General features: G+C 37.3%; 2 protein-coding genes across 3 annotated transcripts; one reads left to right on the plus strand and one right to left on the minus strand.

The window, feature by feature from the left end:
• LOC131794347 (proto-oncogene vav) lies at positions 1–16,350 on the plus strand. 2 transcript variants are annotated; one of them, XM_059111883.2, is made up of 34 exons: positions 1–423; positions 623–739; positions 2,133–2,191; positions 2,458–2,532; positions 3,182–3,281; positions 3,420–3,524; positions 3,915–3,983; positions 4,074–4,160; positions 4,292–4,351; positions 4,610–4,657; positions 5,077–5,169; positions 5,340–5,411; positions 5,850–5,923; positions 6,557–6,572; positions 6,818–6,900; positions 7,301–7,346; positions 7,622–7,705; positions 7,789–7,822; positions 8,272–8,347; positions 8,504–8,535; positions 8,978–9,047; positions 9,151–9,182; positions 9,890–9,961; positions 10,767–10,803; positions 11,224–11,320; positions 11,648–11,698; positions 12,124–12,170; positions 12,845–12,901; positions 13,247–13,363; positions 13,760–13,847; positions 14,111–14,210; positions 14,643–14,710; positions 14,884–14,949; positions 15,213–16,350. In XM_059111883.2, the coding sequence occupies exons 1-34, from the start codon at positions 187–189 to the stop codon at positions 15,273–15,275; spliced, it is 2,532 nt and encodes an 843-aa protein (XP_058967866.1). In that variant the 5' UTR covers positions 1–186; the 3' UTR covers positions 15,276–16,350. The 2 variants fall into 2 exon arrangements, with proteins under 2 accessions (XP_058967866.1, XP_058967857.1); XM_059111874.2 differs by having other exon boundaries at positions 8–423; positions 9,890–10,108.
• LOC131794361 (PH domain-containing protein DDB_G0267786) lies at positions 16,093–25,847 on the minus strand. The gene is given in 19 exon segments (XM_066165261.1): positions 16,093–17,756; positions 18,055–18,166; positions 19,409–19,516; positions 19,798–19,923; positions 20,400–20,561; positions 21,041–21,070; positions 21,073–21,147; positions 21,361–21,416; positions 21,419–21,442; positions 21,577–21,739; positions 22,210–22,274; positions 22,277–22,313; positions 22,510–22,604; positions 23,315–23,473; positions 23,915–24,029; positions 25,008–25,136; positions 25,323–25,393; positions 25,396–25,464; positions 25,727–25,847. Coding segments are annotated over 19 exon segments (2,238 nt in total). The 3' UTR covers positions 16,093–17,235.
• Positions 25,848–25,984: the final 137 nt, after the last annotated feature.

A 25,984-nucleotide genomic window follows, 5' to 3' on the forward strand; every position in this document is an offset into this window, starting at 1 on the left:
CTGGGAACAGAGATGACGGAAAAAGATAGATTTTTGTGTGGTAGTTGTAAAAACTTTATATGAAATTTGGGGGCGTGATGGACTCACCAGAAATGATTACTCAGTTCCGGTTTCTTCCGACTCCCGGATGAAGGGAAGTAGTATTATGGTCTGTTACCTCAACTAACTGAACATTACTCGACCAAGATGGCTCGTCGTCACCGCAGCCAAAGGATACCATCAGGCGTAGAAGAATGGCAAATGGCTCGCAATTGGTTGAACAGTTTAGGAGTTTTACCACAGTTTCACCGAGTATTATACCCCACTGCAACTGTCTTTGAACTGGCTCAGTCCCTTCGAGATGGTGTTTTACTGTGTCAAGTGGCTAATCGTTTGCGTCCCAACTCTGTTCCAGACATCACCATGAGACCCCAAATGTCACCGGTTTGTACACGCTTTCCAGCGGTCGTTTCACTCACTCGATCAACTGGTAGTCTTAAAGTAGATTGACGATAGCTAGCCAAGATTTCTGTCGTTTATTTCGTCGTTCGATAGCCACAAACACTGATGATGTTTGTTGATTTTGTGATGCTACACCTTCTCAATGAAAGTTGTAACCTCACTTCCTCTTGTGCTTTGACAGTTCTACTGTTTGAAGAATATTCGAAATTTCCTCGCTTCTTGTACACGGGATTTTGGTCTCACTTCAGAGGCTTTGTTTGATGCTAACGAACTGTACGATGTTTCTGATTTCGCCAAGGTATGTATCGACAGATATGAGGCACTAGACTTAAAAATGTGATGAACCATGACTTGCAGTTGTTGATTTTACGTTGAGAAATTTCCGCTTACGTCCAAACTTAATTAACACAAGAATCAATGAAGGCATCGATGTCTTAAATACTTAGAGGTCCTTACCATTGACCTAAACGAGGTAGAACTAAAATTCACATTAATGAAATACTTGTAACCTGTTGGTATTCCTCTCCTGGAGGGGGCTTGTGTATCACTGTCAGTTTCATTTTAAAAGTGTTTCCTTGGTTTAGTAGTATAATAATGCGCATTTGTGACTTTGAAAACAAGCAACTTTTAGGGTGTTTGAATTGATTAAACGCGACTATTGACAATGAGGTGATGCCGGAACGTCTAAATACATATATTATTTTGAGTAATACAATACCATTATTATCGTTCGTGTGAGGAAATGTGCAGTTTATCTGTGTTTATTTTGAAGACAGTGGTCGGAAGGGTAAATAAAGTACACAATATTTATTCATTCGGTGGCATACGTTTTAGCCTATCAGTTCATTGCTATAATTTTAAAGCTCTTGTATTGCGATATTTTATTAGACTTGGTGTTGTGTCTATACACGTTTATGTTGAGTAAGTTTTTTATTTGATATTCCATTAATTAATTTTGTTTCGAAATTTAACGATGAACAATAGCCTCTCGTGTACTACACAAGCATTTATTCTGTTTTGCTAAGGCTAAAAGCTCTGTGTGTCCCAGTTTTGTTCTTTTGTTTCCCTTAAAAGTATTTTTTTGTCAGTTACCAAATATCCTTGTTGACATTAGCCTGAGCACGTCTACCAGGAAAACCAGATTTTTTCCTGCTCATATGAGGAAATAGTAATTTTAGTTTCTTATCATGTTAATGAGACTTTCATGGTCTTTATTAGCTTTCCATGGAGATATATCCTGCTATGTAACAGGGTAATTTAGTATTATCAACTGAGTTGAAAATGTAAATTGGCCACTGTAAAGAGTTAAAAGGCTGATGTTTTGAAAGTTAGCCCTTCTTCAGAGTGATTGGACCAACAAAGGGCTAATGCTTGAAACGTTAGCCTTTAAGCTCTTTATGGTGGCCAATTTACGTTTTCAACTCAGATGCTAACACTGAATTACCCTGTTATACTCTCCCACTTTTGCAGCACCACAGTTTCTTTAGAAACTTACCCCCTTAATCCATATATCCTATATAGTTTAATTTAACAGAATGAAAGCACAGATCAAACTCCTGGATAGCATGCACTTGATGTAACAATAGTGAACCAGAGGGATGAAGAAAACGGGGAAAGAGGAAGAGGGAGGGGGGATTATTAGGGAGAAATGTTTGCTGCCACAACTTTAATGTTATTCTCTCTCTTTGCAGGTGATTAAAACTCTTTCAATCCTCTCCCATACACAGTTTGCAATTGCAGCTGGATTTGAGTAAGTTATCACTTCATGCATTGGTCTAGGAAAAGCTCTCCTTTTTGTCTAAACAAAAGTTATCTTAGAATTAATGTATCTAGATGATTATCTCAGGGTGTCTATCAGGCATGGGAAATCAGAGTATTTTCTGTCTGAAATTCCAATGCCCGTTGCTTGAATTGTTGGGGGAACCTTTGCTGTGATAGAATTCCCACATACCATTGAGAGTTTTTCTCTTTTAACTGTGCTATGCTGAGGTTCAAATGTTTTGTTGGTTTATGCAGGCCATTTCCACCTGAAAATTCTGGACATGACATTCAAGATGAGGATCTTTATTCAAATCTTGAAGATCTTGCTTTGTAAGTATTATTAAATTTAAGTTATTGGTATCCTTGACGTCAAAATTATTTAATAAACTAAGCTTAACAAGTGCATTTTGTTAGTTAAGTGTGAACATATTTTGATGGAACTGTGGTAGTTTCTTAGCTAGGATTTGTATAGGAGGACAAATGCAAAGACAATGTTGTAAAAGAAATAAAGTCCATGTTTCTATGTGTCTGCACAGTAATAGATCACAAAAAAACATTGAAATGTGGTTAGAAAAACAGTAATTCACTCAGCTGGGCCTTGCATGCACTTTTTTTATTCTTATTATATCTTGACATCATATATGATATATTACTGAACAGATGCATGGCAACATGGATTTGTGTTTTTTAACCCTTTACATCGGGATGCATATTCTCCATACTGTTTTCTATACATTTCCTGAGGGGCTAACAAAGGAGAATTTGTTTGAAAATCAAGAGCTTCTATGGTTGGTGATCATTTCCTTTATTCTCATGACCTTAATGTTTGATTCAGGAGGTGATATTGTAAGGAGAAATTAGATACTAGTCACTCTTAGGGTTTAAAGGGTTAAGTACTGTTGATACCCAACAACTAATAAAAAAACACCCTTTTGTTTGTAATGTAAGACTTAGATGTCTAATTTTTACTTATCTTCAGGGATCGTGATATAACTGAGGAAGAAAATCCCTATGATGCAGTAACCATTGAAGAAGGCACAAAAATTTATGAGGACCTTGTTTCTTACCAGAGATTTCCGGTATGTTTGATGATGTGCTATATCATTGTATGATTTGTAAAAACAGTTTAGTTATGTCGTGGTTCATTAGCATATACCTGTATGTCCTTGGCTTTTTTCTATCATTTACTCTGTTTTCTCCCTAAAAAATATTATCAGAAGCCAGAGAGACAGACCTCCATAGAAGAAAAAAGAAATTATGTGGTAGCTGAGCTTCTTGAAACAGAGAAGAGTTATGTTGAAGCACTCAAGATGATCCAAGAGGTATGTAATTTACTACATACATATAAAGGGCCTAGTTGTTCGAAAGGTAGTTATACTTATCTAATGGGTAAATCACTCTCCAGTGGATAAGGGTTAACAAAATGTATTGCTATATCCACCAGAGAGAGATTATTCAGTGGATGTCATTATCCTACTAAACAACTAGGGTCTGAAGTGACTGCTTGTACTGTATATTTATGAGACAACAAGCAAAAGATTCCAATGATACAGTTGAAAAAAACAACTTGCCATCGGAAGTGAGATAAATAAAAATGTTGCATTACTAATAACTGTTATTTTACCCTGCTTCAATGAACAAACACAATGTTTTTCATTTCATAGAGATTATTCTCTGGAGAAGTGACAATAATTTTGGTTTGTTCTCCACAGCACTTTATCAAGAAGTTACAATCAATGTTGTCACCAGATGACAGGGCTAAGATCTTTATCAATATAGAGGTATGCAATTGGTTGTTAGTTTTGTGTTTACTGTCATACTGAATGTGTGAAGAATTTTATAGTTGTGACTTAAGATAACTGTTTTTGCAGGAGATACTTCGAACTCACACAAAATTTGTTGGAAAGCTAGAGAAAGGTTGTAATAGTGGACAAATCAGTCCTGTTTTTCTTGAATTTGTAAGTATTGTTATTGTATACATAAGTAATTGTGATTTTAAAATCCATTTTAGAGTTTTTTATTAGTGACATTTTTAAACTTTAGACACTTACTGGTTTACTGGTAAAATTGCTTCGCCTTCTTCTTTCAGAGGGATGAATTACTTAAGTATGGAAAATATTGCACAAAAATGTCTGAAGCTCAATCTTATGTAAGTTGACATAAGTGGTTCAGCACTGTACGTCCTCAGTTCTTGATTAATATGTAACATTCTTGTAAGCATATGTAGGTGTACATTTACAATTCAGGATTTGAAAAAAAAAGACTTCATTGATTGCTCAAGGAATGTGATTGTATTACATGGACATGTTAAAAAAAGTTATCTCATTGATAATGATTTATTTTCCTTAATTAATTTATTACATGTAAGAAATAATCAAAAGTTAGCAATCTGAAATTTACATGACAGATCGATGAATTATCAAGAACAGATCCCAAGTTTCGTGAAGCTTTAGAGGTAATTTAGGGTTAATGTTTCTACAACTTGTATGTGACCAATGTGATTTACAGCAAAATTGTTTTGGCCTTTCCTCTCGTTTTATTTTGCAATCATGTTCAAAGTTGTAATTCCCCTCCAGACTTTAAATTGTTTGAGTCACTGTGAAGAACTCAAGATATTTCATATATCCTTTAACAATTTTTTGTTACTGATTAACCAATCATGAAGTTTATGTACAAGTGCTTGCCACCTTTGAAGCTGTAAATTTGAAAAAAGGAAAAAAAAAACAAAGACAAATGCTAGTCCACAAATGTAATGGTAACAACAGTTCTAAGGACACATTTCACAATTCTCATTTTGTCACAGGCAAATTTGCCCATGGCATTGCTTGATATGCAGATCTTGCTATATGTTACTTTGTTTTTAACTCTCTCTAGGAATGTCAAAGAAGAGCAAAGAGCAAGTTTGCCTTGAGGTCATTGTTAGTAGTACCATTTCAACGTGTTCTAAAGTACCCCCTTTTAATTCAGGTAATTTTGGTTTAAGTAAAAAAAAAAAGAAGCTACAACAGTGATCATGATTAAGTAGTATATGTATCTGTGTTTGCATTCTATCGTCATGAACTGTACAAAATTCTTGATTCTGATTTGCATATCAAACTGTAGTAATGGCCTATGTATGGTGTTTGTATGCATTTCAGGAACTTAACAAGCAGACAAAGCCTGGTCATCCAGATAAAAAGGGCCTTGAGAAAGCACTTGCTGCAGTACAGGTTGGTGTAGATGTACATCAATATTTTCAAAATGTTAGAGAAAGATGAAATATCTGTAAGTTTGTTGACAGTAGTACTTTTCTCAAATATCAACATGGCATTCCTTTTCCTTTTCTTTGATTTACTTGTTTACGATACATCAATTACTGTCCATTTAGGTTTGTAATAAGAAATGAGTAGATTAATTGCTATATTTGTATAGTTTATTAAATTTCTTGCAAAATTAAACCACAAGGCAGCATTAGTTTTGATGTGAGGCATGTATGTATGGATTATGTTTAATATCGATTATGATGGTTACACTTCAAACAGATAATTTTTTTGGCAAAGGACACCTACATTGGTCTACAGTAATTTAGAAAATATACTTACGCAAAAATCTCAAGCTTAATAATTGTTATTGTTCAACAGTTGTGTACTTATTCTTTGTATTGTTAGGATGTTGCTAAGTTTATTAATCATTTGAAACGTGATGATGAGAACTCAAGATCAGTAAAGGATGTAGAAGACAGGTTAGTCAGAGAAATTTTTGACTTCTAAACATCTGGGTCTTCTTCTTTATGTTATTTTCCTTGAATAACATGAACAGAACTGTGTCAACATGATTGCTTATGTCTCTGAAGTTTGTCAAATTAAGGCACTTCTGATGATTTGTTTTAAAAGCTTTATCTCATATACATGCACATGTACTGTACATGTAATTCAAAATGATAGTTTGCTTATCATCTAGAACCTATAATTATATTAAAAAATGATGAAATAAAAAACAAATGTGCTTGACATGTATCAAGAATAACTTGCATAATGTTTAACTTTGACTCAGGCAACTGATTCTCTGGGGATTAGGATATATATATTTGAATCTTCTCTGAAATGCATTGTAATAACAACATTTGTGTACACTGTACCTACAGTTTTATCTTAATTTTTACTGTGTATTTAGTTTATTTCAACAACATTACATAAAGAGCTCCTGGTTTATTTGTATGGTATGCGAGCTCATAGTGAGGAATGTGAATGCTTACATTTAACATAAATGCTTTGTAATTTTACTTTTAAGTATTAAAATAGTTGAAATACACATGCAGTCATAAGTATCAGTTATTGATTGTCACTTTGCCTTTTTTATCTTGTTGTTTTAACAGCTTGAGCAGTGAAGTGGTAAGTCTTTGTATTGCATATTCCTGCTTAATTTATGTTTTAGCGGATGCAAATAATTAATGATTTTGTAACCTAATTTGCAAACCTGTTAGGCATACTTTAGTGAGTGTACAGTAGAAACTCGTTTTCTAGCTAAAACAGACTCTGAAAATGTTTTGTTGTACATGGCATATCTTTCACTGAACATGTGTGTATTTTCATTAAAATATGAAATATTTACATGCTTTTCCTTCTTTTCATTTCAGAATATCAATTTATTCAGCTTTGGCCATCTCATCAAAGATGGTGAACTACTTATAAAAGTCAGTGATCAACCACCAAAGAAGAGGTATGGCACAATGCATTCTCCGACTTGAACAAAAAAAGTAACACAGAACTCAGTACTTATCCTATTCCTGCTGTTGTTGGAAACATTATTTAGAGGAAAATTACTAGCCTGTAGTGCAGGTGTCTTATGAGGGAGAGTTAGTGTTAAGAAGTGCACAATTATTTTTTAAACTGGCCATGCTTGATTTGGAGTTAAAGTTGATGGGTGCCATAGTTTTTGCTAAAAAAAAAAAAAGATCGCTTGCTCGCCAAAATTATGCCTGCTCTGCAGGTTAGAAAATTACTTAACATGAACTCTTAGATTTGGTTTTAAAGATTTGACGATTCTTAGTCAGTTGACCGTTATTTAACCTAGACATACACAATTTTGCACTGTAAATATGTGTTTTATTTTGTTGCAGGCATGCTTTTCTTTTTGATACAGCCTTAATTATTTGTAAGACAAAGGTAAGAGATCATTCCTTGTATTTGTGTCCTTCACTGTAATAAAATGAAAACCAGCACAGGAACTATGACTGCCATTTACTGCCTATAATGCAAAGATAAGTTCTGCAACTGAGCCATGAAAACAAAAAATAATTGTTGAACCATGTACCTTTGTATATATTTAAGAGAATATGCAATAGGAATATCAGAGGCTATTGCCGATCATTCTCAATAGCATTAAATCAAGTGATTGTTTTTTTTTTCTTCCTTTTTTTGTTTTCTGTTTTTACTTCTAGGGAGACACATACCACCACAAGCAATCTTTATTTCTCCAGTATTACGAAATTCAAGACGTAGGTTCTTTACAAGTCAAGAATAAGGTAACCACGAGGTTTCTTGGTGGCTTTGCTGAAGTGTTATTCAATTCCTGATTAAGCGATTTTTTATCTATTTTCTTTTTCAGTTTTCGCATAGTTGGTATATGAAAAATGAACAAGGTATGAGTGAATAGAATATTTTGGGGATGTTTGGTTTTCTTTGCAAGACTGTTTTTCAGTGTCGAGATAAAAGTTGGATAGTGTGGGTTTACTTTTATTTGTGACTGGTGTTCAAAAGTTGTACCATCCAATCCATCAATTTGATGGAAATCAAAAACAAATTGCGACTTGGCCTCTTGCACTTTCGTGAGCTTTTTTGTAGTGTGAGTTGTCTTTGGTTCCTTGTTCTAACAAGCTGTGGTGATCACTTTCTTTTGTTGTTTTTTTTGTTTTTTCTTTCTTTTTTTTGTTACAACACTAATTAGAGAGGCAACTGAGTACGCTCCTTCTTTGCACGGTTTCAATTGCCTTTGATTTACGTTTTCCCTTAGTGAACGTTTGCTCATGGAGTGATTTAGGGTAGTTTTAGTGGGATTTTCTATTAAAATTGCAACATGCATTTTTTACAGAGCGAAATTGTTGCTACATGTCCACCAAGACGGAAGATATGAAAAGTAAATGGGTTAACGATATTACAGTGGCCATGTAAGTGACTCCACATGTCTTACCATTGCCGTAAAGTATTTGTGCAACTCTGTAGTTTTTGTATGTGAATGAACGTGTTGTACAGAAGTAAAAGTCGTTCCTAAACTGCTTGCTTTCTTCACTTGTTAACTGGAGATATAATCTTCTTTGTTTCAGGGAGAATGTCACATTAAAGAATGTTGAACAAGGTAACAGAAATAACAATAACCGTACGCTGCTTAATCACGTAGTCACGGGGGGGGGGGGGGGGTGGGGTGGGTGGTCCGTATTCTGAGATGTATTACTGTACGTACCCACTGCAACATGGAATCTATTTGTTTATATGATACAACAGCAGGATGTGGTAAGTAGTGTTGACGTCATCTATGTGTCTGTCCTCCCATAGACCCAATCAAAATGCGCGTATCATTCAGCTTATCGTGTAATGCATTATGCGTTTGTGGTAACTGTTAGGAAACAGATCTGAATTATCTCCATGGTGAGAATGACGTAAGGTTGCTATCTGTAAGCATGGACTCTGCTCTTTGAATGTTTGGAAGCATTATCCACCGATCAAATATTTAAGTACATTTTTCAGTTCTGACGTGCAGAGCTTTAGTACAGATAATAAACTTACATTCTCCTCTACAGGCAGTCATAAATTTGAACTGTACACGTTCGCGACGCCAACTTATTGTGGAGTTTGTTGTAATCTTTTATGGTAAGTCATAGTGCATGATTTAGAATTTAAAATGTGAATTTTTTTCCTTTCCTTTGAAATTAATTTCTTTTTCATCGAAAACCATACGCTATTGTTTCATTAGGGGTTTAACAAACCAAGGATACAAGTGTGCCAGTAAGTATATGTGCTAATCTTACTCAACAAACACCTATAAAATAATAGTTGAAAAAAAGTAAAAAAAAACGTTATCAAAAAGGAATTTCCGTAAAGTTTGTGTATCGCTTTCGGTCACCTTGACAAGGAATCCCAACCTTAATGTATTTTTGGATCTTGAAAGACCATAACGGACTATGAATTGGTAAATGCAGGACCTACACATAGGTACATGTGAGCCAGATTTGCCTTAAACTGTACTTCTCTGCGCATTTTGCCTTGAATTTTAGGTTTTTTTCATTGATTGTCTTTGTTTCTGATTTGTTTTTCGAAATGTTATTTTTTATAATACAATCATACCGTCGTGCCCGCTGGTCTTAGGTTATCGCTAAATCTGCTTCAGGTAGTGTCGTGTGGATATTTTTGAAGATTCGGCAGACCTTGACAACAAGAAAACGTCTTACAGGTGTGCAGCGCCAAGAATTTCCAGCCATTACTTGCGTGCTGTAGTGACCGTGTTTTTGGCGGGAAAGTATCGACGTTGCACACCCGAGCGCGGTTGAAAACGCTTACGGGCGTCTCAGGAGTCGATGGTTGAACTGAAATCGATGCGTTTATTTCCTTTTTCAATTTGTTCCAAAAGCTTGTGAGACTTAATTTGATATAACGTACGCTAAGCCTTTTTATCCCTTGTTATTAAATGCGGTATTTCTGTATTTCTCTTTCAGTTTGTGATGCTACTGCTCATAAGGACTGTATACCCAAAAGTGCAGCATGCCGAGCGAGTCCTGGGATCCATGGTCAGTTCTCTGGTACATCGCCGTTTCGTCCCCATATGGCGCATAGAAATCCTTTCTCCAAACAGAGTTCATCGCCCACTTGTTCGAACTTCAGCCCTGACCTGTCTAAACAAAGAAAGATTTCAGCGCCGGGGAGGATACGGCAAGGTACTGTGTTTTTTAGGGTAATTTAGTATAATAAATTGAGTTGATAACGTAAATTGGCCACTGCAATGAGTTTAAAAGCTGACGTTTCGAGCGTGAGCCCTTCGTCAGAGCGATTGGAGGAATTTTGGATTGTGTGTGTGTCCACTTCTAGTTTGATTAAAGGAGAAGGGTGCTCCATAATTTCTCAAACGGTCTCCAACATCTCGAAACTCGATTCGAGCCACATTCTTCGAAGTTTTTGTGAAGCGAGGCACAAGAATCAAGTTTCGAGGGGCTTTCGACTTAGTTTTGAGAGGTATTGTAAAGTTTTTCTTTGCTGTTCAAAAGTACAATTGAAATTATTTAACTGAACGCGATGTGAGACTCCGTGAGGTAATCGCGCCTTTTCCCAGTTTTCTTTTCTAGCTAAGAATTCGATGATCAACACCCCATTTTGGATCGTGCTAAGCAACATAGCCGGTAATTTGTGACGTGAAGCTGAATTTTGTGCACAATCAACCGCGAAGTAATAAAAATTGATAAATTATTTATTTCTGAGCTTTCACTGTCGTCTGGTTTTTATTTTTCCAGCAGTGCCTGTCTCATTAAATAAGAAGTAAATTATTTTGCATGTGGTGTGTTTCCTGAAGCTAACAAGATTGTGGTTTTCTCTTGGCAGAAAATTCGAGTAAGACTCTTTATGTCGCGACTTCAAAGTAAGTGACTTCTTTACTGCCTGAGTATGTTGTTCTTACGTTCTCAACTAGTGACTATGAAAGCAAATTAGATCAGTTTGAACTAATTGTCAGCTGGATAATAATTTGGGATTAAATGAATTTCACCTCACTTCGCACGGCTTGGGGCCGTTCAGATGTGTTTGATTTAAATTCTTAAAGCATACCTCTGAAACAAGCTGTGATTGGCTATGGTTTTTACGACTTTTGCACGAAGAGCACTCTATTGAAGTTTAAAGACAAGTTGTCCTTCGCACTCATCACACCTACCTGAGTCGTCACGCAACTTTAGGGGGGCGCCAAGTTATACCGAACAGAACTCATTCCTCCCGTTGCATGCATATAGCGATGTTAGATGAAAATTCTCTAATATTATTTTTTTTCATTCTTTTTCACCAATAGTTTTGCTGGAATCGCTCCTGGTGGCCGCCCAGTTTTAAGTTTTGTTGTAGGAGATGATATAGAAGTTATCAACAAGCATGATCCAGAATGGTGGGAGGTGAGATAGCCAAATGTTTTTTCCATTGGGTATGTTTACGCGTGTTTGACCAGTCTTCAGTTGAAGACGCTGCATTCTGGAAAAGGCGAAGAACTAGAAATATTTATCAAAGCTGGGTTGATGGACGATTCCATATCGTGTCCAGATGTCGGCCATTAATTTTTTTAACTGCGAGAACAATTTTTATATTCTATGGCGTTGTAAATATTTCGACATGTTCTTTTGTTAATGTTTGTTTTGATGCGCACGTTGGCGTGATTTACGACGTGTCTATGCTCAGGAATGGTCCTCGTTATGTGACGTTGTGAAAATTTTCATCTTTGGCAGGGACGGTCGAAGAAGACTGGGGCAGTTGGTTATTTTCCTCAAAGCCACGTGGTAGGTGAATGATGGTAGAGCTTTATGGATACGCAGAATCCATTGATAAATGAAAAACAAAGCTTATCAGAGCAAACAAACCAAAACACAACTGCGATTGCAAGCTACAGTTTTGACTACAATTTCCCAAGAGAAAAATATTTGCTCCAAGCCACGCCATGTTCACACAGCTTATGTTCTCTTCGTAACTTTCCCCATTCAATGCAACCTTGGTAGAGAAGCAGTAGAATTCCTTCCCTGCTGGACTGCACTTAGCCTGAAATCACTCATGTCTGTATTTGATTGATCATAATTGGAAGCGAGTGCAGCTAAACGCTGCATTTCCACCACGTGGTCATCGAATTTTGTTAATCACTCGGTAAAACAGTAAGTCTTTTTTGCTTGTGTCAGTAGTTCGTATTTATAGATTCTTTTTCATTACATAGACGTTAAAAGCAACATCCCGCTATGAAGAAACCACGATTAAAGAGGAGTAAGTGTTGACCTGAATATATCGTGAGTGGAGCTGTATCTTTTTATTAGGCATTATTTTATCGTACTTTGCTGGGTGTTTCTGAAACTGAAATGTGTATTTTACTTTGGCCTGGGCCCAGTTGTTCAAAGGACGGATAACGCTATCCAACAGATGTATAGCTTTCCAGCGGATAAGTCTTATCAAAACCTGCAGTGCTATCCACTAGATAGCGTTATCTACCCTTTGAACAACTGGGGTTAGCTAGACATCAGCACTAATGATATATCTGATCAATACAAAGGAAAACGCGACATAAGGTAAACAAGTTAACGCAGATGCATTGCCATCCTAAATATGAGTTTAGATGATAATTAAAGATTGAAATTAACAGGTTTTACCTGGGTGTCAAGGGAAGGTTTTCCCCAAAGTATATGTGGTTCTTCTTTGATCGTACAAGAAAACGCGAAAAGGCCTGATCGGTCATGGAAACGTTTCCACAGGAGCACGCAGAGCGACATCACATGCTTTTAGCTCTCACGGTGTGTTAATATGAGCGCTGCCCTCTCTCGTGACGTGTATTCTCTTGCATCGTGGTCTTATGGACCCAACAAGCAACACAGTCGCCACGCGATAATTTGTCGACCATCCTGTAACCTACTTGTACAAAGTTCTACTCCTGTCTTTTTTCTTAGAGTCCATTCCACTCCTCCGCCGTCACATCTAAACGTTTCTCTAAAAAGTTACAACTGGTGAGTTCTCTTTCTCGCGTTTGTTACTTAATTTCAAAACGGTTTCTTCCTTCTACTAAGCGCTTACGAGCTTTCCTTCGTATAAAAAAAAACAAACAAACAAACTACCCCAAGAACAACAATAAACACGAAACAAAAATGCTTCAAACGTCTGTAATAAAACGTAGGTTATTTTGTGACGTGAATGACGAGGTGTAGCGTGTTTGGGCATAGTATGACGTGATTCATGATTCCTGTAGATATTTCGATGGTCTTTTTCGATGGTCTCGGTCTCTTAAAGGGGACAAGCAACCTGCTCAGCAGACCCAAGTATTTAAATGTTATTTTAATTCGTCACTTCACCAGGTTTGCGGGAAAGAAAGACAGACCGTTAGCAGAACAAGCGCTAACAGACAAAAGTGACGGCACTTTCCTTATAAGGGAAAGTGTGAACAGATCTGGAGAATACGCCTTATCCGTCAAGTAAGAACCAATTAGCTGTCAGTATTTCACCCAACATTTGATTGCATAATGTATTTAATCTTGTAAGCACGATTTTAGAACATTCACTGTGTAAAGAAAGATATATTTCGTCGTCTTGTCGCGAGCGTGGGACAATGAAAAAATTCTGAGTCCCCATGAGGAATCGAACCTCAGACAGTTGGATTCGGCGCTCCGATGCTCTACCTCTGAGCCACAGAGACTATGGTGAGCGTGGCCTATTACGAAGTTCGTATGACACGCGTCCTACATATTGCAAGGATCAGCGATGTCGATAGCGTCATGTTTGTAAATAAGAATTCAACCAGTAGATTCCCAATTGACGATTCATATACTTGTATGGTGATGTGACTGTAGTGTCTTTTCTTCCCCCCACAGATTTCGCAATAATGTTAAACATATCAAAATTCCATACGAAGAAGGAGCTTTCTATCTAACAAAAGCAATTACCTTTCCATCAGTAGAGGTATGGTACCACCTCTGTATCATGAATGCATTGGTAGTTTTGATTTGTTCTTACACTTTGTTTAGTGAACGGGTTTTCCTCTCGAATTTCTCAGCGCTGTTGTAACGGTAGATCACACCCCCACTCCACCATCAGCAAGGTCCACTTATAGTACCTTTTCTTCCAAACCCCTCCCCTTTCCTCCGCTCACCTACACCTCTTGTCCCAGGTTCATTACACTAACGTTCAAATGAATCTTTGCCTTGTTCAATGTGTGCCATTAGGAACTAGTTGAATACTACAAGAACAACACATTGCGGGTGAGCTTTCCTGGACTAGACACGAAATTACGACACGGTGTCAACGAAGAACAAAAAAGCAAAGGTAAAACAAAATTGTCTTCTTATCCAGGAATCTCCGTGCACTAAAACAGGTTTAAAAAGAAGAGAGTAGTTGGCCACGGTTTTTTTTTTTTTTTTGACGATAACACATGGAGGGGAATACCGAATGTTAGTCAGGTAAAACAGAAAAACACTATTGGGGCCACCTCAAAAAAAATTAGATGAAATAAATTAGAGAAAAAGATCAAAAGAAACAAAGCAGGATGGTTGAGGAAGGAAAGTATAAAGACCGGTTTTACATGACAATCTTGAAACATTGGAACAGATGTCTATAGATGGACAAACATGACCCAGCTTCCTAAACAGTTCTTCTCGTGTCGCCAACTTAACAGGCATCCACCTGTTTGGTTTGTCTAAATTTGACTGGCCTTTTGTTATTTTAAACGCTACGAATTCTTTTGTTTTTTACTCACAGACGGAATTGGCTGGGCCAAAGCCTTGTATCCGTATGCGGCGAGGAACCCAAAAGAAATCTCTATCCAGGTAATATTGAACTGTTGACTTGAATTGATATCCAATATCTAATATGTCTTTTTGATGTTGTTGTTTTGCCAGTGGATCTGGTCAGCTTTACAACTTTTTAGAAGGTGATCACTCTGTAACACGCAAATACCATGTTCTGTTTTGTCACGCTTTGTCTTCTCTTTCCATTGCAGAAAAATTCCAAGATTCTCATACTTAACCAAGAAGGTGACTGGTGGAGAGGAGAATGCGAGGGTCAGGTGGGTGCGGCGAAGCCTTGTAGGTCCTAATTTATAGTAGGTTGGTTGGCCGGGAAGGTGGGCCCTTCTAAGGTAGACAGCGAAATGTATTAAGCTATTTCACGGTTAAGCAGTTCAAATTATGTCCATCGCCTGTATTTTCGATGCTTAACGCTTTTAAAGATATACATACAGCTTGAATTAGGACCCTTCCATACTGGATTGGTGTGGACGGGTTCGTGAGCATATTTGGCGCGACATCATTCTCCTTTTCTCCATGATAGGTTGGTTACTTTCCGTCAAATTACGTGGAGGTCCTTAAAGAAACCATAGAGCCCCAGGATTAATACAGTGGAACTGGATATGATTTGGAAGCTAGCATTGAATGCCCGAGGGTGACGTGAGAGAACGATGAGAGTTAATATTCAAACTGAGATTGTCGTGGATCAAAGCTCGACGTAGAAATTAACATGATCGGGGATGGCTGCCATCAATCAATTCGTGGGATATCAGAGTCAAGTTCCTTGTGGGATGTTAGGACGATTTTTGTTTTGATGAATGTTTGACTGAACACCAACCAGTGCCAAGAGTAACCACAACGGCGACAAAGGAACGTTTTGGAACCACGCTCGTTATTGGTTTAGACAATCTGACAGACATGCGCTCTTGATTGTTATTTTAATGATAGGCCTAACGAGGAAGGTCATGGTTATGCTGGTCACGTGATCGGAAATAGTATTATCATTAATTACTTTATTTATAATTTTTGGCGATGAATTATGGGAACTTTTGTTTTTGGTCATATCGAGTTCCTCGATCCAAACCTCGTTTAGGTAAGGTTAATCGTCACTCGTTAATCGTTAATTGAAGTGACGAGTCGTTTCAAAATTTTATCGCGCTAGTGCTGTTTTTTCGAAGTAAGGGAGGGGGTGGGGGAGGGGGAGGTGGTGAGGAGGGATGGGGGAGTGATGTGAAGGTTGTCAAAAACAACCATATTGGAGATATGAGATTGATTCATACCCGAGGTTACCCATTGCCAAAATAATAACTTCAAGGTTGCCAACCCAAAAAGTTTCGCCTGAATCGCGTTGGTTTTTAATTTGTGATTTCTTTTTAAACAACATACGTTAATATTGATAAGAAATTCGCTACAGAGCGATAAAATAGTCTTTTTAATTTTATTCGGCCAAATTTATATTGTACAGTACTTTATGCTCTACGTGTATTATTTCATGAATGCATAACAAGTGCTAACAATCGTACTCACCACATAAATCCATTCATTAGGCCTATTAATAATTAACAGAATATTTTTTTATTTACCCTTGTCTTAGCAATATTTGTTCCTTTAATTAAATGTTCCTACAGGAACTGGTTCGAATTTATTTGTCTAGTTGAGAAATTAAATATGACGTTCTGAAACACCAGTGTTGTTTCTCTACGTATCAATTGTTGACAGTAAGGAGTGGTATACTTCTTTCCAAGGACAAGAATCACAAGATGCCATTCCACCGCATGCCGACCCAAAGGTTTCGTTAGGTTTTCCTGACAGTTGGCTGTTTTACATAATGCACCTATCAATGGTTTGACTTAGGACGAGCGGAAGTGGGGGGGGGGGCTATCAACGAAAAACAGACCGAGAGGACTCCCCGTTGAGTAGGGATTTCGACATTAAAGCCCTGCCTCAGGGTCTAAAATTTGATCTGTCAGCTGCCATCCCCTGCGTCTCCCACACATAGGACTGAGGAAAAACCTTGCCGATCGGTGACTCTTAAACCTGTTTTTCAGTTTCGGTTTCAAGCTAACGTCAGATAAAGATGGATCACGCCCTCCGATGCCTCTAGACGAGGGCAGACGAGTTGCCTCTTAATATAAAATGCATACTCTGAGAGCTGTTCGGACAAGATGAAAGCACTATATGGCCGCCAATACTCATTTCTAAGTTTACTTTCCTGTGTAAGGTGTGGTTAATACAAAAATACTTCGAAAAACGGATATGCACATATGAATTTTTTCCATTACCGTTTGAAAGAGCTGCTCAACTAAACCATGGTTTCGAGAAGTATTTTCTGTGGAACTCAAGTAACTGTACAGAAGGAATACGAATTTGTTTCATAAGCTAACATCCCATTCAAACAGCTTCGTGAAGCAATTGACAGCCTATTTCTTTCTGGCGACTCTCGTTAATGTATTCCTACACTTAAATTCCGTTGTAGAAAGAAGAGAGTCTAACAGTACAGCCCCCGTATATTGTGGGATTTCAGTAAGAGTTTACTTGTCTACATTAAGTTATCTTAGCAGCAATTTTCAAAGCTCTGTTGTTAGTTCACATTTCTCGGTTTCAGGTTCTTCCGTTTTCACTTCAGCCTCAATCGGTTTCTCTTCGGCTTCGTTCGGTTTCGCTTCATCCTCACTTGGTTTCCCTTCGTCCTCATTTGGTTTCTCTTCAGCCTCGTTCGGTTTCCCTTCGTCCTCACTTGGTTTCCCTTCGGCCTCACGCGGTTTCCCTTCGTCCTCACTTGGTTTACCTTCGGCCTCACTCGGTTTCCCTTCGTCCTCACTTGGTTTCTCGTCGGCCTTACTCGACTTATCTTCAAGCTCATTCTGTTTCTCGTCGCCTTCACTTGGTTTCTCTTCGACCTCTACAGAGTTCCCATTTGCGGTCTCATCCGGTTTTTCTCCGGCCTTCTCTTCAGCTTGGGGTTGCTCAGTCGAGGTTTTATCATTGTCTTTCGCCTGCTCATCGGCTTTCGGTTCCACGGTCTTCTCTTCTTCGGTTGTGGGCTCGCCACTTGGTTGAGCCACTGGTGAACCTCCGATGCCAGAAACTGTAACATGAAATAATCAGGATTAACTTTAACTAGACACTTTCTTGAAATCATTGAAAACGTTTATGAGCTTTCGAGGGTAGGAGGCAAGTGAGTAGTGTTTAAAGCAAAATCATCTTATACGTTTATAGAAACTTTAGGGGACTGTTCAATTTTCTGCTCCTTGTTTGTAATCCGCAAAAAAGGAGGCGATATTGTGTGATTTCACATCGTGTTCTCAGGGCCAAAATTGTAAGGTATCGAGGAATATGCCAAGAATTGATATGTAGATCTTGGGTTGGTGAAAAGTTTGACTCACCTTTCTTGATTGTGTCCCGTAAGCTCGTTTCCACGTAGGTGTCATATTTGTCATTGAGTGAAATTGCTTGACGGAGGGGGTCTGGTATGCTACTTTCCACTGGTTTGATCATCTGTAACAAATCACAAAAATCATCAGAGAAAGGATCATGGGAAACAAAAACCGTTGAAATCATAATTTTGAAACTAATTGAAAACGCTAAGTACAACTATAGCAAATACGAGAGTTCATTGGGGAGGCTTCTCCCATAATAGAAGTCGATGCGTTTCTTGATAAGAGAATCTTAAGGCCTATTTACACGGTACGACTTTGTCGCATGCGACAAGCTTACGACAGGCCTACGACATGACTTAGGACAATTTACACGCGCACGACATTTTCACCTACGACATGCCAAAATCGACTTCCTCCGCCATTTTAACGCAAGAAAATTTCACCTTCCTCCCCTACTCAGTAGAAATTTGTCACAAAATACGTCATTTTCTATCAATTTCGGCTACGATTGTCGCAGCGTTTTAAAACATGTTTTAAAATCCTACGACATTTTTCGTGACGTGCACGACAGTCGTAAGCGAGTGGTAGGTTTGATATACACGATACAATTCGTGTCGTAGGCCTGTCGTAAGCTTGTCGCATGCGACAAAGTCGTACCGTGTAAATAGGCCTTTAGAGCTACCCTTTCACTCCCAAGATATCATTAGTAATTCTCCTTACTTTCCCCCATACAATTCTTATGATCAGAGTTGGAGAATTTGGTAATAGATCAACTAATAAATCCCTAATTGTTGTTTTTCTCCATTCTCATCACTTGTCTACTTGATATTGCATTTTAATGATGATCGTTTATTCAGCCTTCTTGCAGTAGAAACTGAATTACAAGGCGGGTCATAATTTACAAATACTTCTACATTATGCATACATAGTACTATTTTAGATATCAATTAAATATAAATATTAAATATTGTGTAAACATTAAATACTATAAGTAATAAGATAAATTGCAGTTAAGTATATTACACATGATTCTGATATTTAATAGTACAAAAATTTCCAAATCTAATAGATCTTGAGGAGATAGGTACAGACACAGTTCTTCCTGCCCTGAGGGCATATGGTCTTGAAAATTGACATCGCGGTACTAAATTTCGTAGTAGATCAGAAGGGTAGTAACTCCGCTTGAGGAAAGTGACGCACGCATCCTCCCTCCTCTGGCATAGATTAATTAAGCCTGACTTCTTAAGCGCGTCCTCATAACTCATAAACGGGAAAATGTAATTGTAAGGACAAATTCTGTCTTGGTCACTCAAGGGAGTTAAAGGGTTCATGTTACTTTTCATCGTCTGGCATCACTTACTGGTTTGCAAACTTCATCCGTGAAGCTGTGGGTGTGAGGCACCAACATGCACAGCATTGACTCCATCAAGTACTCTTCAAGCACGACTTTTTGGTCCTCGTCGTATTTCTGTGGATTGGAAAAAATTATGACAAAAATGCTTACTAAGTAAAACCATGTGCGCCAAAGAGTAGAAGGCTCCTATTCAAGTTATCCCCAAGTGATGGCATCACTTCATCCAAAGCAAACTCAAGGATCAGTTGAAGTACACCTTAACAGAGTTGAAAAAATAATCTTCCCACATCACGAACCAACTTGGCTATTTCCTCTTTTTCCCCGTAAAAGGGATAAAAAATTTTTTCAACGTCATTTTCTCAAAGATGAAGGTTGCGTCGGGTAAAGCAGCTTACCAAAAGTACTTCCTCCTTGACGACTTTCATTATGTCCGCGGCTGTTTCACCGTTTGCCTTCGCGTCAGTACCAGAGATTCCTTCATTCAAACGTTCCTCAAAAGTAAACATGGCTGAGTCCAGAAGCTGAAACAAAAGTTGTTATGCAGTGTTAGAGGAGTATGGTGACCACATTACAGTTTACTGAAATTAGCTAAAGAGTATTACAAAGAAATAGCAATGAATGCTCCTAAAATCTCTATAAATTCTACGTCCATTCTAGATTTTAAAACGGGCACAGTTCGTCAAGTAATGCTGCTAACAAAGTTTACATCTAAGAGACAAAATAGCTCAACAGTTAGCATTTCAAACTAAAACAACTGATAGTTTGAGGGGAAGAGCAGACACTTTTCTAGTGCCTCCCTTAACCAACAAGTGCAGAGAGGTGGCAGAGAAATGTTTGGGGAGACTTGACGAAACACCTGCCTTACCTTTCATTCAGCTCCCAATCAAAAGTGAACTGAGGAAAAAATAGCTTAAGAGATGATGCACTGATTTCCCAAGTTTCATGCTTCATTTGCTTTTAACTTCAAACATTTCACAAAGGAGAACGGTTAACTTACCTGAGCCAACTTGTCAGATCCGATGTCTGTCACCAGATGACCGTTCAGTTTGTTGATACGCTCATGAAACTTCTCGTGGAGCGCGCTCACAAAACGAATGCAAACTAAAGCATCGTACAACACGGACAATGAACGAGGCGCTCTGTCCAACGTCTGGAAGAACTAAGAAAAAAAAAACAAGTTTGAAAGAATAAATAGACCTATGAATACGGCAAACGGAAACGGCGGATTAAAGTCTTAAGATTGTTCGGCTATTTATCCAATACATGAATTAATTCAACCGAAAAAGAGGGAAAGAAAACAAAACAAGAGAAAAAACACCTAGAAATTCTTAGTATGGCGAAAATTTGCGGTGAGTCCACTAATTGTTGGAGGCCGCCGATAACGTTCGTGCGAACGCCACAATTTAAGGGTTATTATCGGAATGATTAGTTTAATAATACGTCAAATAATTTATGGTTCGTTAAAACTTTGAAATCATCGTTCGTCCGATACGACGTTTGAAGCTTCGGTAATTCTTTGGAATTTCATAACCACTTGTAGATACACTGCTAAATAGAAAAACCTGGATTGCTTCCAGAGCACACTTTATTTTCCTATGATCGACAATCTGCTCAATTATAGACAAGATAAGCCCTTACTGAAGGTAAGGATGCTTCAATTTCATTAGTGTGTTCTTTGCTTTCTCAATGACTTCATCGATTTTCTTGATGAAGATTTTCCTTAACTCTGCCAAACCTTGTTCCATCTGCAAAATCAAAGAAAACATCAAGTACACTTACTAAAAAACGATAAAGCAACTAAAACGCATATTGGATGTCAGTGCATTGTTAAAGTCTTCGAAAAATTAAACAGTATGCACATGTAGTAATAATGATACCAACGACAATAGTAATAGTAACAATAATAATAATAATAATAATAATAATAATAATAATATAACAATGACGAATATTCATACCCTTGTTCTTAAAAGATTACTCATTTCTTTCATGGTCTCTTCCATGTCCTTCAACACTTTTCCACAGTACTTTTCAGAAGCTCTAGAGAAAATCAAAAATTAATTTCACCAATGAACACCAATTACACCACAACCATGTTCTTACATTGAACAAAAGGAATGACTCCTCTCAGATATAAAATACGTTTTGACAGAAGAGACAAATGCAGCACATGCCTGATAAATCCCACATGACTTTGCGCTGCACGGCAGCCAGTTCATCCTTTTTGTCTTTGATAGTTGGCTCAAGGACTGTTTTCATTTGCTGAGAAGATTCCTGCATTCCTTTCCATGATGGAATGACCATAGCCATTACAAGAGAATCTAAAGTCTTCACAACCTTTAAAATAAAACAGTCAACAAGAATTTTCCAAACAGCAAGCTCCACTTTCACCTATCTCATGATGTACAATAGGCTCATATTGAAGAGGGTAGTGGTAACCCTATCTTACGAAAGAGAGACTTTTTGAATGGGTGTCTCAAGTTATCCCTGATTACACTTTGCTTCACTTTGCTCTTTTGACTAGTCTGGAAAACTTTTATTACCACTGGTCTCTTCTAAACCAACCAGAAACAAAGCTAAAACCAGTTACTTCCAGGACACTTGAGTTTTTCAGTTCTTTGGAGAGTTTGATTAATTTGTAATTACTTTGAGTTATCACTGGCTTACTGTGATATCTGTTGTTTCTTTCAATTGATGGTCCATTTTGATTACTAAATACAAACTTCAAAGGAATGACTAACTAGACAACTGCCACAATGCATAAACAGAACAGACTGGAACCTATTTAAACTAGATAGTAGGCCAACCTGCTCTCTGATCTTTTGCTTCATTGTCCAGCCTCCTCGAATCTCAGCGTACACATCAGACATGACCGATAGTTGATCCTGTCCACAAGGATATCACTGAGAACCTATTGAAGTGAAAAATTATGTTACAAAAGCTTACACACAACTTGGACAAGTGAGGTACATGTACTTTGCCAAGAGGAATTGCTACACCTTGGGGGTCTGAACCCTGGACTCTAGATCAAAAACTCTCCTGTCATGAGTGGCAGGGGTGATCATGCTGAGTTAATGGACAAAGCAAATATTTTAAAATATATGTACCTGTTCCTCTGTTCCTTCAACTCTGTACCTCCAGTACGTCTTCCACAAAGCCACTTTAAAAGCAGCACGGCCCACGGGATCTTCACTTTTCAATCCTTCATTTGCCAAAAAACACAAAAAGCAGAGGTGTAAACCAACAAACTACTTCAAAAGTTCCAGCACATGTGTATACTGAAGCTAACATACAGATGCTGTGTATAGTATGTCACTCTGTTCAATAATAGATTACACTCATGTGATGATCATAATTATTGTAACTATACATTTTTGGCATTAATGAGAAAATTGATGAGGTTACAAATAAAGCTCCAAAAGTTGCATTATCTACTTTACATCTTGGTCTGAATAATTATCTCAATAAAATCAAATGAAATGTTAATTGATGCATTTTTGGATATTTTTTGTTTTGCCCTTGTGGTCCATTTGAAGCATGATGAAATTACTTTAGCTGGAGGCCATTAATAGAGGAAAGACAGCCCATTAGGGTGAATACATGTAAATACCCAAATGCGCCAATTAACATTTCATTTAGTTTCATTGACTCGAGGTATTCAGACCGAGATGTAATGAAGATATGCAATTTTCAGAGCTTTAGTGACATAACCCTCACACATTTGTTCATCTCATGTCAACAATTATTAAAACACAAACATGTAGTGTGCTCTGCCTATGATTGAATTTTTGGGAAAGACACTTTACTCCCACAGTATACTTCTCACAACTCAGGAGTGGAAGTTAGTGAGTGCATGTATCAAACTGTCAAAACCAGTTGTTACAGTGTTAACTGGTCTTACTCCTTGCTTACCTTCAGCTTTTCTGCAACAAACTTTGAAAGCTTCAATCCAGGCATGCTTGTCTTCATCATTTTCAGCGGTTATGAGATAAGACCTTCTTCTAGAATGGGAAACCTCAAATGTGTGTTCAGGGTACTTTTCTGGGGTGCCTATTTCTTTCTCGTCTACCTCTGGTCAATGTTAACAGATATAGACAATATAAATTAATAAATATTGTTTCATTAACATGAAAATGCACAACAGAAAGGTATATGAAACTAGAGAAAAATAAATCAAGTATTTTATTAACTTTATAACTGATTTGGAGGGGTAAATTTTGTTTCACTTGATACATTCCTACATTCAATGCACTTATCAATAAACAACATCAACTGACTGAACATTTGGTATGCACTCTAGTCTCCAAAGTCAACAATGCTACATTACTATTTATTAAGTTTTTTAATTTTAATTGTAAGCTCATGAATAATTGTCAATATGATAAAAATAGAAAAGTAAAAAAAACTTCAAGCTTCTGTACAGGGGTATAAAAAGAACAAGCATCATTTGTCATCTCTTAATGGTATTAAATAGTTCCTTTTAATTAAACAGTTATTCTGAGAATGTCTTACTCATCTGTTTTGCCAGATTCTTTACTCTCTCTGCCATTGTTTCGTCCAAGTTACCATTGACTTCATATCCACAAGGAAAAATGGTGCCTTTGGGTTTGAAACCTTTCTCATATGCCTGTCCACAAATTATTCAACACAGTGAGTGAAAAACACTTTAGCATGATTACTCAACACGACAAAACCCTTGACACAGTCTAACAATCATGACAAGAAAATCCTTAGTTTTATTGTACATTTTTAAATAGAATTCAGACTCTGACATAATTAACATGTAACTTTTCTGTGCAATTCCAATATGTTATGTGCATCATGCTAATGGGTTATTAGTAAAGACAAGCTTATCAGCTAGAGGCCATGTTATTTTGAAATAAGACTACATTCTCTTGTCTAATTTACAAGGAAAAGTATGGCAGTAAGTAGGGATAATTTTAAATTGGATCTTGGGAGTTAACCCTTTAACTTCCAGAAGTGATTCAAATGAAACTTCTCCCTATAATCTTCATACATTACCAAGCAAACAGGTGATGAGAGTACTCAAACATATCAGGTAGAAGTTTATATCCTGATCTAACACCAAATGTGACCTCTCACGCGAAAACGTTCCTTACGGTTTGCCGTTTTGAAATGGATAGCCGTTCGTAAGCCGTTCATCAGCCGTTCGAACGGGATGGGATGCTGTTTGAACGGCTTGAGCTATCCGTTCAAAAACAATTAGGAGCCGTTTGAACAGCTGGAGCTATCCATTCCAAATGGATTGGGAGCCTTTCGAATGACTTGAGCTATCCGTTCAAAAATTTTTCTGAAGCCGTTCAGCCGTTCACGGCATCCATTTTAAACGGTTTCTCTATCCATTTGTCATCCGTTCACATACCGTGCATTCGACCATTCGAACGGATACCATAAGGAACGTTTTCGCGTGAGAGGTCACAAATTCTTCTATTTTATTGACAAGGAAATGTGTAGCAGCTAGAGGGGAGAATTTAAAATCAGATCTTGATAGTAAAGGCTTTAAAGGTTAGTGATAATGATATGGTTAATAATAGTGATGGTGATAATAGTATTATTGTAATAGTAGTATTAATAACTTGCACACCTCTTCATTTTCAAAATAGTCAACAGAGTAATCAGGATTAACCACAAAGTAACGTCTCTTCCAGTTCTTGACAACTGCTCCTTTCTTTGTGAGATATCCCATTTTTAATGGATTTTTGATACTATCCCACTGAAACAAATTAAAGAATACCGAATTTCAAAGATCATTACAGAAATAACTATGTATGAGTTCTTTTATGCACCTGGATAAATTTCTGAAACTTCACCTACTACTTTGCTTTTTTGGGGGAATCTTGAGGCATCTATAACCCTAAAGTAATGTTTGCAGACTTCATAAGAAATACAAAAAACTCACCGATCTCTGCATTAACTGATAAGCTGGTTTTTCTTCTGCAAAGGATTCTGCATCAATTTCCTTCAGGTTAACTTTGTGTATTCAACTCCATAGGCTGTGTTGTAGGCTAACGTAAACTCTTGTAGAAATTCTTGAGCAATGTCTGCAAGCAAGGAAAAAAATTGTTTGGCAATAATACAAGTACATGTATAAATGCTACATGTTCTTTTATCCTTAGAAGGTAGTGAAGGGTTTAATTGTGATGAGATGAAGTCATGAATTTTTACAAGAGGATGAGCATGATTCTTCAATTTTTAAACCAGAGTAAGGTACAGTATAATTTGCCTCCTGAAATATAATGATGTGACCTGTGAATTTATTTCTCTTTCATTTCGTGAAAACCTCAAAATTCCTTGAAACCTTACACACAAAAGGAGGAATTTGTAAGTTTTCCCTTTTAAATTTGACAAGTGAAATGCTATTTAAACATATAAGGGATTCCTCAATTTGTGCTTGAAATAGGATTAGAACCCCCTTTGCCTCCATCTCCTTACACTACAGTGAAAAAAACCCAAGCAAATAGGATATTTCCTGTGTTATCAATGTCTTACCAGTTAAATTTTAAAAAAAGGTCTATAATCCCTTTGATTTTCAATTTCCTTGTTCCCAATAATGAAATTGAA

This window comes from Pocillopora verrucosa, chromosome 4, assembly GCF_036669915.1.
Source record: "Pocillopora verrucosa isolate sample1 chromosome 4, ASM3666991v2, whole genome shotgun sequence".
In the NCBI taxonomy this organism is placed as follows: Eukaryota; Metazoa; Cnidaria; class Anthozoa; order Scleractinia; family Pocilloporidae; genus Pocillopora; species Pocillopora verrucosa.

Bases quoted from the DNA above. Each gene is read 5' to 3' on its own strand.
- LOC131794347 (XM_059111874.2), top strand. From the start codon at position 187: ATGGCTCGTCGTCACCGCAGCCAAAGGATACCATCAGGCGTAGAAGAA. The intron at 4,658-5,076 runs GTAATTTAGGGT...AACTCTCTCTAG, and splicing joins AGTTTCGTGAAGCTTTAGAG to GAATGTCAAAGAAGAGCAAA. The intron at 7,706-7,788 runs GTAACCACGAGG...TTTCTTTTTCAG, and splicing joins CTTTACAAGTCAAGAATAAG to TTTTCGCATAGTTGGTATAT.